This window comes from Myotis daubentonii, chromosome 3 (genome assembly GCF_963259705.1).
Source record: "Myotis daubentonii chromosome 3, mMyoDau2.1, whole genome shotgun sequence".
In the NCBI taxonomy this organism is placed as follows: Eukaryota; Metazoa; Chordata; class Mammalia; order Chiroptera; family Vespertilionidae; genus Myotis; species Myotis daubentonii.
Genome location: NC_081842.1, coordinates 192051432 through 192068436, shown reverse-complemented (window position 1 = coordinate 192068436; position 17005 = coordinate 192051432). Strand labels below are relative to the sequence as shown.

Sequence of the window (17005 nt, the reverse complement as noted above, 5' to 3'; positions counted from 1 at the left end):
GCTACAGACTGATGGGGAAAAAGAGGAATCAGCACTCACAGTGTGTTTTCTTAATATGCTTTTATTGATTTTTAGCGAGAGAGGAAAGAAGAGGAAGACATCGATGTGAAACATCAATGTAAGTGAACATGGATTAGTTGCCTCCCATACACATCCCAACTGGGATTGAACCCACAAGCTGGTTACCAGCAAACTTTCGGTGCATGGGACCACGCTCAACCAACTGAGGAGCCACATCAGCCAGGACACAATAATGAATGTTTTAAGAAGAAAAAGCTAGAAGCAACTAGCAAGGGCTCCTTGCTTAATTTGGGAAAGCAGTGGGGGTGTTCCAAGCAAAGGGAACAACATGTGTAAAGTGAAGAGGCAAAAGAGCAAATGGCTGTTATTATGAAAACCAAGAGATCAATCTGTGGAATTCAAGAGGTTGGAGATAGCTACGGAGTTCAGGTCATGCAGGCCCTTGTGAGGTGCATTTGTCCACTTTATTCTGTAGTAATGAGATAGCATGCAAATAGCTTGAAGAGAAGGAAAGAGAAGCACTATGGTCCCAATTTTCCAGGGAGATGGGAAACTGACAAAATTACACGGGATTATTTATTATTTATTTCTTGATAACCTCAATTATTTGGAAAATATATCAAAACAAAGTTTCCGCCCTGGCCAGTGTGGCTCAGCTGGTTGGGTCCCATGCACCAAGAGGTTACCAATTTGATTCCTGGGGGAGGTGGGAGGGCATGCAGGAGACAGCCAATCATTGTTGTGTTCTGACATGGGTGTTTCTTTCTCCCTCTCCCTTCCTCTCTCTCTAAAAATAAATTTTTTAAAAAGCCTATTAAAAAAAAAAGTTTCCACCTAATGGTCCATCAATAGTTGACCAGATAAACAAAATGTTGTATATACATACAATATTATTCAGCCATAAAAAGAATTTAAGTTCTGCTTGGCCTACTGACCAAAGGGTCCCAGGGTCACAGGCTCTTCCCTGGCCTGGGCCCTGGTTGGGACTCCTGCAGGAGGCAACCAATCAATATGTTTCTCTCATGTTGATGTTTCTCTCTGTGTTTCCCTCTCTCTTCCACTCTCCAAGGAAAGGAAAGGAGAGGAGAGAGGAGAGGAGAGGAGAGGAGAGGAGAGGAGAGGAGAGGAGAGGAGAGGAGAGGAGAGGGGAGGGGAGGGGAGGGGAGGGGAGGGGAGGGGAGGGGAGGGGAGGGAAGAGGGGGGAGGGGAGAGGGGAGAGGGGAGAGGGGAGAGGAGAGGAGAGGAGAGGAGAGGAGAGGAGAGGGGAGGGGGAGGGGAGGGGAGGGGAGGGGAGGGGAGGGAAGAGGGGGGAGGGGAGAGGGGAGAGGGGAGAGGGGAGAGGGGAGAGGAGAGGAGAGGAGAGGAGAGGGAGAAGAGAAAGAAAGAAGAACCCTGACCGGTTTGGCTCAGTGGATAGAGCGTCGGCCTGCGGACTCAAGGGTCCCAGGTTCGATTCCAGTCAAGGGCATTTTCCTTGGCTGCAGGCACATCCCCAGTGGGGAGTGTGCAGGAGGCAGCTGATAGATGGTTCTCTCTCACCGATGTTTCTAACTCTCTATCCCTCTCCCTTCCTCTCTGTAAAAAATCAATAAAATATATTTTAAAAAAAAAAAAAAGAAAGAAGAAAGAAAGAGAGACAGAGAGAGAGAGAAAGGAAGGAAGGAAGGAAGGAAGGAAGGAAGGAAGGAAGGAAGGAAGGAAGGAAGGAAGGGGGGAAGGAAGGAAGGAAAAGAGAGAGAGCGAGAGAGAGAGAGAGAGAGAGAAAGAAAGAAAGGAATTTAAATTCTGATACATGCTATAACATTGTTGTAACATGCTTTAGTGAAGTAAGACAGACACAAAAAAACACATATTGTATGGTTCCACTCTCATGGAATATCTAGAATAGGCAAATTCATAGAGGCAAGTAGATTAGAGTTTACTAAGGGCAGGGGAAAGGAGGCAATGAAGAATTAATTGCTAAAGGGTACAAAGTTTCTGTGTGGGGTGATGAAAAAGTTTTTTTTTTTAAATTTATCATATATATATTGATTTCAGAGAGGAAGGGCAAGGGAGAGGATGATAAAGACATCAATGATGAGAGAAAATCATTGATCGGGAGGCAGCCACACACTGGGATCCAGCCCACAACCTTGGCATATGCCCTGACAGGGAATCCAACCCCGACCTCTCTTCTGGGTTCATAGGTCAACGTTCAACCACTGAGCCACGCTGGCCTGGCCACAATTTTTAAAAATTAATGTAATATATATATAAAAACATTGAATTATAGTTTAAATGGGTGAATTGAATGGTATGTGAATTATATTTCAAGAAAATATTTTAACATATTTTTTTATTGATTTCACAGAGGAAGGGAGATAGAAACATCAATGATGAGAATCATTGATTGGCTGCCTCTTGCACGCCCGCTACTGGGGGGGAATAGAGCCCAACCCAGGCATGTGCCCTTGGTAGGAATCGAACCTGGACCTTTTAGTCTGCAGGCCGACGCTCTATCCACTGAGCCAAACCGGTTTCGGCAAGAAGACTTTTTTTAATGGGGGGAGGGGGCAGTTTCCTTTCCTTCCATGATTGTACTTCATCAACAGCTCCTGCCCATCTTTTTTTGCCTTCTCCCTTCCTGTCTAGGCCTTTCCTCTCATTTGGTTCAGAATTACTGCGAGAAACGGGATAATGACCATTAGTATCCTGGAGGCAGCCAATCGGCGTTGCGTTCTCACATGAACGTTTGAACGCAACAACCAGGGTCAAGCCTGAGTGACGCAAGACTCTTGCCAATGGCAGGGCTGGGGAGGGGGTTATACCCCCAATCATTTAAGTCACACTGTCCCTAGGACGGGGCGCCGAGAGGATGTCTAGAAAATTTAACACTGCTGGTTGTGGTATGACTTGTTAGTGAGGAGGCAAAACGAAAGCCAGGGGACCAGAAAACGGTGGTTGCCATGATCCAGGACGGACAGAGTGGTGGCTTGAATAAGGGTGGTAGCAGCGGGGAGAAGATGGTAGTAGAAGTGGGGGAGCGGAGGGGAGATTGGTCAGGCAGAAGCTATTGAACTGGGTCGGGCTGCTCAGTGGGAGGCGCAGAGGTCATAGGTTGAGGATCCGCGTCCAGAGGGCAATACGGGAGGTGCGCGTAGTCCAGAACTTACGACGGAGGCCGGGCCGCGGGCGGGGCGCGCGGAGAGGGAAGCGCAGTCAGCCTCCGGGGCCCCGGTTCCCGAGCCGGTCGCTCCCGGGCTGCCCTCCGCCGCCTCGCCATGGCGGGCCCGAGCCCCGGCGCGGCGCTGGAGACCCCGCGGCAGCTACTAGGTCGAATCCGCTTCCTGGCGGAGGCCGCGCAGAGCCTCCGCGCCGGACGGCCGCTGCCCGCGGCGCTGGCTTTCGTGCCGCGCGAGGTGCTCTACAAGCTCTACAAGGACCCCGCGGGCCCGTCGCGCGTGCTGCTGCCCGTGTGGGAGGCGGAGGGCCTGGGGCTGCGCGTGGGAGCGGCGGGCCCGGCCCCAGGTCCCGGCTCCGGGCCCCTGCGCGCTGCCCGCAACAGCATCGAGCTGCGGCGCGGCTCCTGCGTGCGCACCACCGGCGAGGAGCTGTGCAACGGCCACGGGCTCTGGGTGAAGCTGACCAAGGTGCGCCCGGCCCGCCCTGAGCCCCGCACCGGTCCCCGGAGCTGAGAGGCCCCGGCTGTCCCCCTCCCTCCCCGCACGGAGCTGGCATTGCGTCCGGTGCCCTTTGCCTTGGGCTGGGCAGCTCCCCGACGCCTGCCCCCATCTGACGCCTCCCGCAGGAGCAGCTGGCCGAGCACCTGGGCGACTGCGGGCTGGACGAAGGCTGGCTGCTGGTGTGCCGCCCGGCCGAGGGCGGGGCCCGCCTGGTGCCCATCGACACTCCCGACCACCTGCAGCGGCGCCAGCAGCTCTTCGGCGTGGACTACCGCCCGCTGCTCAGGTGCTGCACGGGGGGGGGGGGGGGGGGGGGGGGCTGGCCGCCGGTGGGCCGGGCCGGAGAGTTGGAAAGTGGTCTGGCGCCGCCCTTTAGGTGGGATCGGAGCGAAGGTCGGGTTTTGAGCAGGAAGGGGCAGGGCCTGAAGAGGGGATGGGGTGGGTGGTGTCGTTTGGAGGAGTTGGAGCTCCGGTGAAGGTTCCAGGCCTTGGGGCACCGTCCTGCTGCGCACTGATGTCTCCCCATCCCACCCCCCAGATGGGAGCAGGTGGTGGACCTGACTTACTCCCATCGCCTGGGAGCGAGGCCCCAGCCCGCGGAGGCATACACGGAAGCTGTTCAAAGGCTGCTGTGAGTGAGCTGGGCGGGATGGGGAGGAGGAGCCCAGGTCTGGGCCCGCCCTCATGAAGGATTTGGGATTGCTTAGCTATGTGCCCCCGACGTGGACCTACGAGTGCGACGAGGACCTGATCCACTTCTTGTACGACCACCTGGGCAAGGAGGATGAGAACCTGGGGAGCGTGAAGCAGTATGTGGAGAGCATAGACGTCTCCTCCTACACGGTGGGTGCTGGGCCTCCTCCCACCCCAAGGAAGAGGCCGTCACATCTTCCTTGACCCAGAAACCTCACCTCTAGACTCGGTTTAAACCTGAATCCCCATAGGCCAGACTCAGTGCAGCCCCCCATCTGGGAAATTCTATAGGAACCCCTAGACCAGCGGTTCTCAACCTGTGGGTCGCGATCCCTTTGGGGGTTGAACGACCCTTTCACAGGGGTCGCCTAAGGCCATCAGAACACACATATACAATTACATAGTGTTTTTGTGATTAATCACTATGCTTTAATTATGTTCAATTTGTAACAATGAAATTGTGGTGAAATTGGGGGTCACCACAACATGAGGAACTGTATTAAAGGGTCGCGGCATTAGGAAGGTTGAGAACCACTGCCCTAGACAGTTCCACTCATACCGGCTTCACATTTAACCCAGATCCACTGTGTCATCTTTCCTCCCTGACCCAAAGCACACTCCCAGTGCAGGGGATGGGGTAAACACTGATTCTACCTCCCTGTCCTTCCCCAGGAGGAGTTCAATGTGTCCTGCCTGACAGACAGCAATGCAGACACCTACTGGGAGAGCGATGGATCCCAGTGCCAGCACTGGGTGCGGCTTACCATGAAAAAGGGCACCATTGTCAAGTGAGTGGGCTCTGAGTAGGACACAGTGGGTGCGCCATGTGTCTGTGGGTGTACAGAGACCCACATGTGTACTCTGACCCCCTAGGAAGCTGCTTCTCACAGTTGATACCACAGATGACAACTTCATGCCTAAGCGGGTGGTGGTCTATGGGGGCGAAGGAGACAACCTGAAGAAGCTGAGTGACGTGAGCATTGACGAGTGAGCAAGCTGGCCTGGGTGGGAGGTGGGGCATGATCCTAGCAGTGGGGATGGCCCAGCTTGGAAGGTTGGGTGAGATCCCAGAGATCCTTGAAGGCAAGGAGTACCCAAAGTATCTAACATCTGTCTCCTCAGGACTCTGATCGGGGATGTCTGTGTCCTGGAGGATATGACTGTCCACCTTCCAATCATTGAGATCCGCATTGTGGAGTGCCGAGGTGGGGCTTAAGGTTATAAGGAGGGAAAAGGAGCCCACTGTGTAGATGGGGCTGGAAGTGAATGTGGAGAAGGCGGTGGGCTTAGAGTTGAGATGAAGGCGATAGCTGAACTAACTCCAGGATTTGAAACTTTGGGGCCTGAGCCAGGTGTAAGGTACCAGGGTATAGACCTGCCTTACAGCCACAGAGATTTTAAGGCTCACCTGGAAGAGGCACCGAGATGGGACCCACAGGCTTTCCAACAGATATAGTGGTGGACGGAAGAACCAGCAAAGAATATAATAATTAGAAATAGGTAAGTAGAAGGGGATCTCAAAGGTCCCAAGTAATTAGGGGCAAAAGGTGACAAAAGGCTGAGCATTAAGGAGACATTCTCAAGACTGAAGGCCAAGGAGGCAACAGGCACAGCAAGTGACCTCACTGTCTCCTTCCCCAGATGACGGGATTGATGTGCGTCTTCGAGGGGTCAAGATCAAGTCATCTAGACAGCGGGAGCTCGGGTTGAATGCAGACCTTTTCCAGCCCGCCAGCCTGGTGCGATATCCACGCCTGGAAGGCACTGACCCAGAAGTCCTGTACCGCAGAGCTGTTCTCCTGCAGAGGTGGCTGTGGTCCTGGGCCCGCCAGGCCCTCCCCCTTCCTTCCCCCTATCCTGTCTATGTGGAGGAGTTCCCCAGGTCTTATACTGTAAGCTGTCCAACTTCAAGTGTCAGAGCAGCCCTGGGCCCTGGCTGTAACTACCTGTGTGTTGGGGATTGAGGGGGTCTGACATCCATGCCAAACTCATCAGCTGCAGTTACCTTTACCCACCCACCCCAGATTCATAAAGATCCTAGACAGCGTCCTGCACCACCTGGTACCTGCCTGGGACCACACGCTGGGCACCTTCAGTGAGATTAAGGTGAGCCTAGCACATCCAGTGCTGGTCTTGGCAGTGGGCTCCCCCTTTCTGCTCATGCAATCGTTCACTCTTCAGCAGAGAGTTTTTAAAACCTAACCTAGGCCTGGACCTTTGCTGGGCTCTGGGTACATAGGAAGAAAGCCAGAGGCAAATAGTCAAATTTAGTCTTTCTGGTGCTATTCCCCAGATAGTCTGTGAAATACACAAGCGCTGGTGGAGGAAAGGTGACAGCATGGATAGAACAGGTTGCATAAAAGGTGTATACTGGTAGTTCCTAGCAACTTTGGATGAACTGAGAGGCATACTAGCAGCATCTAGATGATGTGATTATAGCATGGGGATGAGGCTGGGAGGGAGTGGGCAGGAAGCAGGCTCTGGTAGCAGAGGGCACTGAGGACCAGGCTGTGAAGCAGGGACTTTGTCCCAGGTCCTTGAAGCCACTGAAAGGTTTTTTGTTTGTTTGTTTGTTTGTTTGTTTGTTTTTTAAATATATTTTATTGATATTTACAAAGAGGAAGGGAGAGAAATAGAGAGTTAGAAACATCGATGAGAGAGAAACATCGATCAGCTGCCTCCTGCACATCTCCCACTGGGGATGTGCCCGCAACCCAGGTACATGCCCTTGACCGGAATCAAACCCGGGACCTTTCAGTCCGCAGGCCGATGCTCTATCCACTGAGCCAAACCGGTTTCGGCCACTGAAAGGTTTTAAGTGAGTTATGACAAAGTTGGAGTTTTTCTGTTTTAGAAAGCTCCCCCTGGTGGCTGGTCTAAGGGAGGACTGGAAACATGGACAGGGATGGACTAGGCTTGGGCTGGAATGGTGGAATTGGGTCCAGGCATAGAGGAAGGTTCCAGGGCCTGGACAGAGGCTGACTGCCTACCAGTCCTGCTCTGGCTACCTTTTCTCACCAGCAAGTGAAGCAGTTCCTGCTGCTGTCACATCAGCGGCCAAGCCTGGTGGCCCAGTGCCTGCGTGACTCAGAGAGCAGCAAGCCCAGTTTCATGCCACGCCTGTACATCAACCGGCGCCTTGCTATGGAACACCGTGCCTGCCCCTTAAGGGATCCCGCCTGCAAGAATGCTGTCTTCACCCAGGTCTGGACTACCTGGGCTTGTACTGAGGGAGGGCCAGTAAGGGGCTTAGGAGGCTGGGTCATGAGGGACCTGAGCACGGTCTTTGGGCAAGAATGGGGCTAGGTCTTGACACAGGCTCCTGCAACTCCCTCCTCTTTCCCCTGCCCCAGGTTTATGAAGGCCTCAAGCCCTCTGACAAGTATGAAAAGCCCCTGGACTACAGGTATGGCATGAGGCTGAATGATTTACTCAGAGTAGATGTGCCCGTACACACCCACACACTGCCTCTGGCACCCCTCACACTACCCCTCTGTAGCCCTACTCCTGGCTGGTGCCTGGGTTGATGAATTGTCCTGAGCCCTAGGCCAGCATGATGACAGAGGTCCACCCCCATTTACAGGTGGCCCATGCGCTATGACCAGTGGTGGGAGTGTAAATTCATTGCAGAAGGCATTATTGACCAAGGTGAGGCCCTGAGGGAGGATAATAACCACCCTGCCCTAGTTAGAGTGGTAGGGGCTTCTGAGGGCCTGCTTTTATTATTCCATTATGGGGGCTGGAGCTCTTGAGTGCCCCAGCTGAGGGCTTCTCTCTGTCATTGCAGGGGGTGGTTTCCGGGATAGCCTGGCAGACATGTCAGAAGAGCTGTGTCCTAGCTCGGCAGACACCCCTGTGCCTCTGCCCTTCTTTGTGCGCACGGCCAACCAGGTACTCCCACCCTTACCTCCAAGTTGTTTCTGCTGTTTTGTCTCTGCAAACCTCCCAGGTACCAGGCTGAGCTAGAGAGGGAGCAGAAGAGGGTCCAAGTTGCCCAGGACAGCCTCTGGGCAGATAGGGAGGGGGAGCCATTATACATTCAGAGGGATCATTCAGGGCCCCCAGGGAAAGGTGTTCAGGGAAGTCTTTGGGAAATCTCAGACAAGAACGTAGGTCCACCCCATGCCGTGCTGACAACCCTGTCTCGGGGGCAGGGCAATGGCACAGGTGAGGCCCGGGACATGTATGTGCCCAACCCCTCCTGCCGAGACTTTGCCAAGTACGAGTGGATTGGACAGCTGATGGGGGCTGCCCTTCGGGGTAAGGAGTTCCTGGTGAGTAGCCTAACCTGCACCCCATCAGATCAGCCCTGGACCCTGGAAGGAAGAAGGACCAGCCAAACCCAGACAGCTCAGGATGAGAAGACATTAATGACTCTTTGTCCCACAGGTCCTGGCTCTGCCTGGTTTTGTGTGGAAGCAGCTATCTGGTGAGGAGGTGAGCTGGAGCAAGGACTTCCCAGCTGTGGATTCCGTGCTGGTGAGTCGGGCTTCCAGCTAGTGTTTCCTCTGCCCAGCCCCTGAAGGTTGCTGTTCCCCAGGGCTGTCCTGAACCTTCTCTTACCACACACATGCTCCCTCTCCAATCCCACCTACTCTCATTTTCTCAGTTACTATCCATAGTCTGGTGATTCCTAAATCTTTACCTCTAACCCCAGTTTCTCTCTGAAGCCTGGGCCATATATGCATCTGCCTGCTGGATGTCTGCTCTATGATGGCATCTCAAGTTCAGCACACACTTCATCTCCCCAGTTTACCGCCCTCTAGAGCTCCCTCTCCCAGAATGGCACTGCCACCCACCCCTTCCCTGCTGAGGCCCTCAGGCTCATTCTTCACTCCTCTTCCCTCACCTCCCACATTCTGTCACATCTCCTGGAATCTGTCTACTTTTCCCATCTTACTACTACCCTCCAGTTCAGGCCACCTTCCATTCTAACCCAACCACTAACTATAAAGGCTAGTGTCCCTATCTACTCTTACCCATCTGATCTCTAGCAGCCAGAGTAATTTATTTCACACTCACTTAAACCCTTCAATGGCTCAGCTCTGGGATAAAATACAAAATCCAGAAAGACCTTACATGACCCATGTATAGGTGGCCACTTGGTTCACATTCAGGTTCCAACCAAACAGATTCCTTAAGCCTTTTGTTCTTCCACCTTTTTCCAATATTCTTTCCCCTGGCTTCCTTGTGGCCCAGCCAATTCCTAGCCATCCTTTAGGTCTCAGTATAGATGCCATTTTCTCCAGGGTGCCTTCCCTGATCTCCAAGCCTGATTACATGTTGTCTTGTTACTTTCACAGCCCTTAACTGATCCCTTCACTTCTCTCGTGGCCTGCTTCCCTGTGAGCATCTTGAGGAAAAATGACTGTTTCCATAATGAAAAGCTGACTTTCCTGCCTCTCTCCAACCCCCAGGTGAAGCTCCTGGAAGTGATGGAAGGAATGGACAAGGAGACCTTTGAGTTCAAATTTGGGAAGGAGCTAACATTCACCACTGTACTGAGTGACCAGCAGGTGGTGGAGCTGATCCCCGGTGGTACAGGCATCGTGGTGGGATATGAGGACCGTTCCCGTTTCATCCAACTGGTACAGAAGGCACGGCTAGAAGAAAGCAAGGAACAGGTACTGCCCAGAGGCCAGGAGAACAGAGAGCTTTGGACAAGAGCCCAGAGCCCAGGCTGATAGGCCACCAGTTCCCAATCCCAAGAGCTCTGGCCCCCATCATCCCTCCGCCCCACATTCCTGCTGGTCTGTGGAATATGAAGATACTCCCAGTGCTGAGCAAAGACCATGTCCCCCATTATCTCCATGAGTGCAGGCCAAGTGGCTCCACCACACACTGAGCTGGGAGTTGTGGCTCTCTTCCCCAACCAGTCCTTTTCCCTCCTCCCCAGGTGGCCGCCATGCAGACAGGTTTGCTGAAGGTGGTGCCGCAGGCTGTGCTGGACTTGCTGACCTGGCAAGAGTTAGAGAAGAAGGTGTGCGGGGACCCAGAGGTCACTGTGGACGCTCTGCGCAAGCTCAGTGAGTGCGGGGCGGGGCGGGGCGGGGCGGGGCAGGGCAGCAACGGGTAGGGCTTAAGGGCTGTGTCTGTTGGGACACAAGAATGAATTCTGGCCTTGTCACCACCAGCCCGATTCGAGGACTTCGAGCCATCTGACACACGGGTGCAGTATTTCTGGGAGGCACTGAACAACTTCACCAATGGTCAGTGGTAGAGGGCAGAGCAATACCTGGGTTCGACCTCACTTGTGGGAAACAGAGTCAGGCTGGAAGTGCGGGCACTGATCTCCTTCTCCATCCAGAGGACCGGAGCCGCTTCCTCCGCTTTGTCACAGGCCGTAGCCGTCTGCCTGCACGTATCTACATCTACCCAGACAAGCTGGGGTGAGTGCGGAAGGGAGGTCTGAAGGGGCTGTGGCCAGCCTTCTGTCCAGCACCGCCCCTCCCCCCATACATGTCAGACCCTGCCCTGTGCCCCTACAATTCTCCCTGATCTCTGACCCCTCCACGCCTCCAGCTGTGAGACCACAGACGCACTGCCCGAGTCTTCCACCTGCTCCAGCACCCTCTTCCTACCGCAATATGCCAGGTGGGTTTCCTAGGTTCGAGCCCAGAGAGTTGGGAGCGGGAGAAAGATGGCATCCTAGGGTGGCTGAAGTGCTGAAGTGTATGAATCGGAGCCCCATCACCGCTGGTAGTGATGGGGGCCTCTACACCTGGCACTGACAAACTCCCTGCCCTGGCAGCGCCAAGGTGTGCGAGGAGAAGCTCCGCTATGCGGCTTACAACTGTGTGGCCATCGACACCGACATGAGCCCTTGGGAGGAGTGAGTCGGCTACCTCCTGTGGGCCAGCAGTGTCTCATTGGGCCTTGCCTGGGGCAAGACACCACGGCTGGGGCAGGATGTGAGTGGATGCACTCAGAAAAAGCCAGCACGCACAGCCTCTGTGTGCAGCTGCAGTGCGGGCGGTGAGTTGACACTGGTGGCCCAGCCCCGCAGGCGCACAAGCCCTATGCGTGCTCGGCTTGCTTCCAGAGTTATGTTGCCTTTGTGAGAGGGAACCGTCCACAAGCCCGGCACAAGCTGCCAGGCCTGAGTTACTTGAAGGAGGCCTTCTAGTTCCCTACTCCCCATGGACTTTGCTTCAGTGTTTGGCTCCTCTCTTTTTTTATCCTTGTTTTTCTCTGGCTTCAGCCTGGACTCAAAACAAAAAATATAGAGGGTGGTGGATCTCCTCCCCAAACAAGGTATCAGGGATGGATAAGGAGTGATGGTCTTCCTTCTTAGTCACCTGCCCCAAGAATAAAGCAACTGAACACCTTCCCTCATATACTTATCTTTTCCTTTTCTCCCTCAACACCCAAGGTGTGAGCTCCCTCCTCTTCCTCCAACCTGTCTCATTGACGGGAAGCGCCACTACCTCCCCTGGTTCAGAACCTACATCCACTCAACATTAAATCTTACTGCTACTACGCCCATATTAATCATTCTGCATCCCCGCCAGCCTGACTCCCCGTCCGCTGTTTCACTCCCAAGATTTTGCACAAGTTAAGGCCAGTTATAGCCTCTCTGAAATCTTCAATAGCTCCTCTTTACCCAACTCTAAAATAAAGCCTAGACTTTAAACCTCCTTGTAGGCCTTATGGACATCTCTGCCCCACCTCTCCCTCACAAAAGGGCCTCCAAGACACTCCATCAAAGATGTCTTGCACATGGGAAAAGTTGAATAAATGGGTGAATTCATTCCTTTGGAATGTGTTTATTGGGCTCTTGAGGAATGTTTGAGGAGACTTTTCCAGGAGTGGTGGGCTTCTTAGTGGCAAACATTAAGTCTGGAGCTGAGAGGGAAATAAAGACCCCACTACTCAGAAGGGAGGAAGAAAAAAGTTGGCCTAGCATCATCTGGGATGGGTGTGGTGATGTGGAGGATAGGAGCCCTCCTTCAGGAACCAAGTGGGCAGAAGAATTTGACATAGAGGGCAAGCCCTGAGGTGGCTGATAAACCACCCAGGTCAGAATTTTGACAGGAGAGGAGGCAACAGCATTGCTGCCCACCCCCATGCTGCCTCCACAAAGTGCCCCTGAGAGAAATGCGGATACAGTCCCCTCACTCTCACAGTGGGCAGCCACCCTCAAAGGGTCCCAAGTGAAGTGGCACGTGGGGTGGTGCTAGGTGAGGAGTGTCATGTTGCTCCCACCCTTCCCCAAGCCCTAATGCCCCTCCCCCCGGGGCTGTGTGCACCCTGAGGCCTATCTCCCCATAGCTCTGAGTCTAACACCCCAGGTGAGTCTTGCAGCTGCCCAATCCCTGTGCTTTGGGTGGCTCACAGGAGACACCCCTGCTCCCGTCCTCTGGCAGCCTCTTCCATTGCCTGGAGCTAAAGGGGCTGGAGCCCTAGAGGCTTCCCCCCCACCCCCTCAGCTCTGTAAGTTCCCGCCCATCCGAGGCATACCTTCCTGTTTTCTGGGAAAGACCTGGCCCGCGCCAACCTGCAGGAGGCAGTCCATTTCTGTGTCTGTTACTGGCCATATGAGTCTGGTCCCTCTTTTAACAAATTGGACTCACAATGCATTATATATTTTACAGCTTGCTTTTCATTGAATCACTCAATGAATGCATCAAGCATGTATGTTAGGCACCATAGCAGGTGTAATGGATAAAATGGTGGCTAAACAGATAATTTTTGCCCTCTTGGGATTTAAACTCTAATGGAAGAGACACATAGTAAACAAATAATGGCAAAAACATTTAATAACATGTGTAAGAGCTCCAAGGGAGAAGCGGAGGGTACTGTTGTTAGAGGATGTACAGGATGAACGTTAAATCCTGAGGGAGAACAACCGGGCACCAAGGCCAGCTGAGGAGCATGTCCAGTTCTGGGCGAAGGAAGAGAGAAGAGACTCCAGCCTTAGAGAGCCGTTTTAGGATTTTGCAATGAGCAGCCAAGGGGACATCAAGCAGGGGAGAGACAGGATTAGATTTGGGTTTGGTAGCTGTTTAGAGAATGAATTTAGAGGGAGACACGAGGCAGGGAGTAATCCAAGCAGGAAATGATGGTCACTGAGACCATTTTAATCAATATTTTTATTGACTGTATTGTATTACATTATAAGGAATTTTCATACTGTTTATTAATTTAAAGCCCTCTACAGGTGGACATAAAGGTTGTTTATAAATTTTTGGTATTGGAAACTATAAATGTAACAATAAACATTCTTATGCATATATCCTTGCATACCTATTTGATTATTTCCTTAAAATAACTAAAATCCCTTCACCAAACTGCCAAATTGCCAGGATATATCAGTTTTCACTCCCTTTAGTGTCTATTTCCTAAACTCTTATCAACCTAGAGTATTAACACTTAAAAATATTGTTAGATAATTTAATGAGCTGAGAAATGAATGGTATTATTTTAATTTTCATTGTTTTGATTATTTACTATATTGAGCAATCGTTTCTCTTCTTTATGAACTGCCCTTTATGTCTTTTGTCTGTTTTTTCTGTTGGTTTGATTATACTTTTCTGGTTCATTGATTGATTGATTGATTTTGATTTTGAAAGTACGCTTATTAAAACTGGGGACAGTGAAACAAGGAAAGGCCTAGGATAGAAGAAGCAACAGGAGAGAACCTAAGTGGGGGTGCGTTGGCTGTTTAGAAATGTGAGGAGAAAAAAGTGAGCCAAAGGAGGCCTTGGAGACAGGTTCAGGGGGTAGCCCGGGGTGAGCTGCCACTGCCCATTGCTTCCATAGTTGCAAGTCTCATGGGGACTCTTAGAGTTTAGGAGAAAGAAAATTCACTCGAAAAGGAAATTCGAGTAGATGTGTCTTCCCAGGAGGGCACACATTTTCTTACTGATTTATAACAATCTTTGCATAGTACTAAAATAAAAAGTCCATTGTACTAAAATAAGGCAACGTGCTAAGTGCTATACATCTGTTATCTATTTTATCTTCTGTACAGTTCTATGAAGTAAGTACTATTAGTATGTCCACTTCTAGATGAGAAATGAAATAAGTAACTTGCCTGGGTCACATAAGTAGTAATTGATGAAGCTAGAAATTGGATGATGGTCTGCCAGCTGCACAGCCTGCTGATGTGGTAACTAAGGTGCTTTAACTTCTATATTAACTCCTTCGTTGTGTCAGATGTTGTCATTGTTTTTCCAGTCTGTACTTTGACATTTAATTTCATAAGTATTCCTAATATACAAAATTTTAAATTTTTATGATTTCAGAATCTTTATGGAAGTAACCATTTATTGGATATATACTAGGGGAGACAATATAGTAAACTAGTTAAGAGCACATTCTCTAGAGTCAGCTTGCCTGCTTTCATATCCTAGCTTTACCACATCCTAGCTGTTAACCAGTGTCCTCAGCTTCCTTTTTTTTTAAGTACCTATTCTTTTACCATTGATTTGAAATGCTACCTTTTCACATACTTATCATTTTATGGTAAACTTTTATATATAAGAAATCCTCATTTTGCACAGTACAGTAATGCCAAAACTGTTAAAATGACCCTGCAAGTTGAAGCCAAGCAAAGAAATCTTAATAACCAATGGGAGGAATTACTATTGTTCTGTGACCTTTAAAATTTCTTGTCAAACATTAAAAACACTCTTATTATCAATTATAAATGTATAGGGAAATGGGAAAAAATAGTAAAACTAATATTTAGTATATTGTAATCTGAAGCACTTAGAAAAATTGAGAATTAAAATGTTTTTCTTTGTAAAAAACTTTCCAAGGATAGTTTGAACAGTGTTTGCCTCTTTTTTCTTGTTTTATAATATGAAGCAAGCATCTTCACTATGCCTTGATGAATTGTCATGCTCCTTTTTAAGTTTGGATCAGCTCCCAACATTTTATTCTTTGGAATTTAAACCTCACGAAATATCTCTGAGAATTCCTTTAATGTGAAGTTTTTTGTTGGTGTCACTTCCTCTGGGACATTTTCATCCTTTTTGTGTAGTGACTAATCACCAACAAACTGAAAGAAGTGACATGATTCACTGCTCATGATGTACATCCAAAAAGTTGATTGACATTTTTGACAGTAATCTCATTGCTTTAAGGGAGGAGAGAATTTTTGGAGGACCACCATTTTTACTGATGTCAGCCGTTCCTTTTGTTATTTGCTTCTAAATTTATTTGATAGAAAGTTGTAGCCCTAGCTGGTTTGACTCAGCGGATAGAGCATCAGCCTGCAGACTGAAGGGTCCCGGGTTTGATTCTGGTCAAGGGCACATGCCCAGGTTGTGGGCTCGATCCCTAGTAGGGAGCATGCAAGAGGCAGCCAATCAATGATACTCCATAATCATTGATGTTTCTCTCTCTCCGTCTCTCCCTTACTCTCTGAAATCAATAAAAAAAAAAAAAATTTTTTTTTAAAGGAAATTCTGTGTACTTGAAAGGAAATATTAAAGTCCTAATTAATGAAGGTTCTTGCCAAGCTCTCTATATAAACACTGTAGCATCATTTGCTAACTTACCATGATTCTATTAGGCAACTGCTGGGCCTGTGTACAAAAACAAAACATAAATATTTTTATGCCTGCAGTTGGTTGCCAAAATAGAGTTTCTCTTTCCCCTCTAAAAATAATAATTTCCTGCCCCATTGACAAGTCCACAGCAAAATGGAGTAGATGAATATTGTGACATGGTCAGCAAATTCCCAAAGAGAGATCACTTGCAGATAGACTGTGGGAAGAGTATTTCTGAGCCAAGGCCCAACTTTTGAAAGGTTTCTTTTGTCTCCCATTGTTCAAAGAGACCTTCAGAGATTGACCTTCTGAAACTGTTCCCCACAACATACAAACATACACACAAATGCCTCTGGCAGAAGAAATGTGAGCAGGAAACAAACAGGGAACAGCCTGTGTTCAGTAAGCATTTATCAAGTACTTCCCATGTGACTAATAAATAAAAATAAACAATAAGAATGAGGTTAGGCATGAGAGATAATAATATAGACTGACGTCATAAGAAGGAATGTTCAGGAGAAGAGATCTCGGTGAACCCAGCCCTCAGCCCAGTTTTCCCAACACCAAATGGAAAGTCAGGAAAACATTTAAAAATGTTTAATTCATTCACTGTTATTTACTTAGCATGTCCCAGGTCCTGTGATATGAAATGTCCTGTTCCGGAAAGAGGAGCAAGTAAGATATAGCCTCAAAGGGTTTCCAGTGTGATAGAGAAGACATGGAAAAGGGGATGACAGTCCTTTATGGTGAGTGCCATAGGTAAGCACTAGAAACAGTGGGAGCCAGAAAGAAGGAATCCACAGACAGCAGCTCTTTTTTTTTTTTTTTTTTTTTTTATTGCTTAAAGTATTACAAAGGGTATTACATATGTATCCATTTTATCCCCCCGCCCTAGACAGTCCCCTAGCCTCCCCTATCACCCCGCAGACAGCAGCTCTTAAAGTAAGACACTTGCAGGGTATCTGTCAGGTCAAAACTATTTTCTTAATAATATTAAAACACTATTTGCCTCTTTTATTGTATTGATATTGACATTGATGGTGCAAAAGCAATAATGTAAAACTGCTGGTGCTCTACATGGATCAAAGCAGTGATACCACACTGTGTTCATAGTTACTTAAACACACTTGC

The 17005-nt window shown here is 49.8% G+C and overlaps 1 protein-coding gene across 1 annotated transcript; it reads left to right on the top strand.

Annotated features, from left to right (window-relative positions):
* The first annotated feature begins 3194 nt into the window (after positions 1-3194).
* HECTD3 (HECT domain E3 ubiquitin protein ligase 3) lies at positions 3195-13609 on the top strand. The gene is made up of 21 exons (XM_059689918.1): positions 3195-3650; positions 3809-3969; positions 4222-4314; positions 4391-4526; positions 5049-5164; positions 5250-5363; positions 5499-5581; positions 6018-6183; positions 6401-6482; positions 7398-7580; positions 7730-7782; positions 7960-8024; positions 8164-8267; positions 8531-8650; positions 8766-8855; positions 9794-10000; positions 10273-10402; positions 10511-10585; positions 10684-10765; positions 10899-10970; positions 11128-13609. Exons 1-21 carry the CDS (start codon positions 3282-3284, stop codon positions 11210-11212), a joined length of 2586 nt encoding a protein of 861 aa, XP_059545901.1. The 5' UTR covers positions 3195-3281; the 3' UTR covers positions 11213-13609.
* Positions 13610-17005: the final 3396 nt, after the last annotated feature.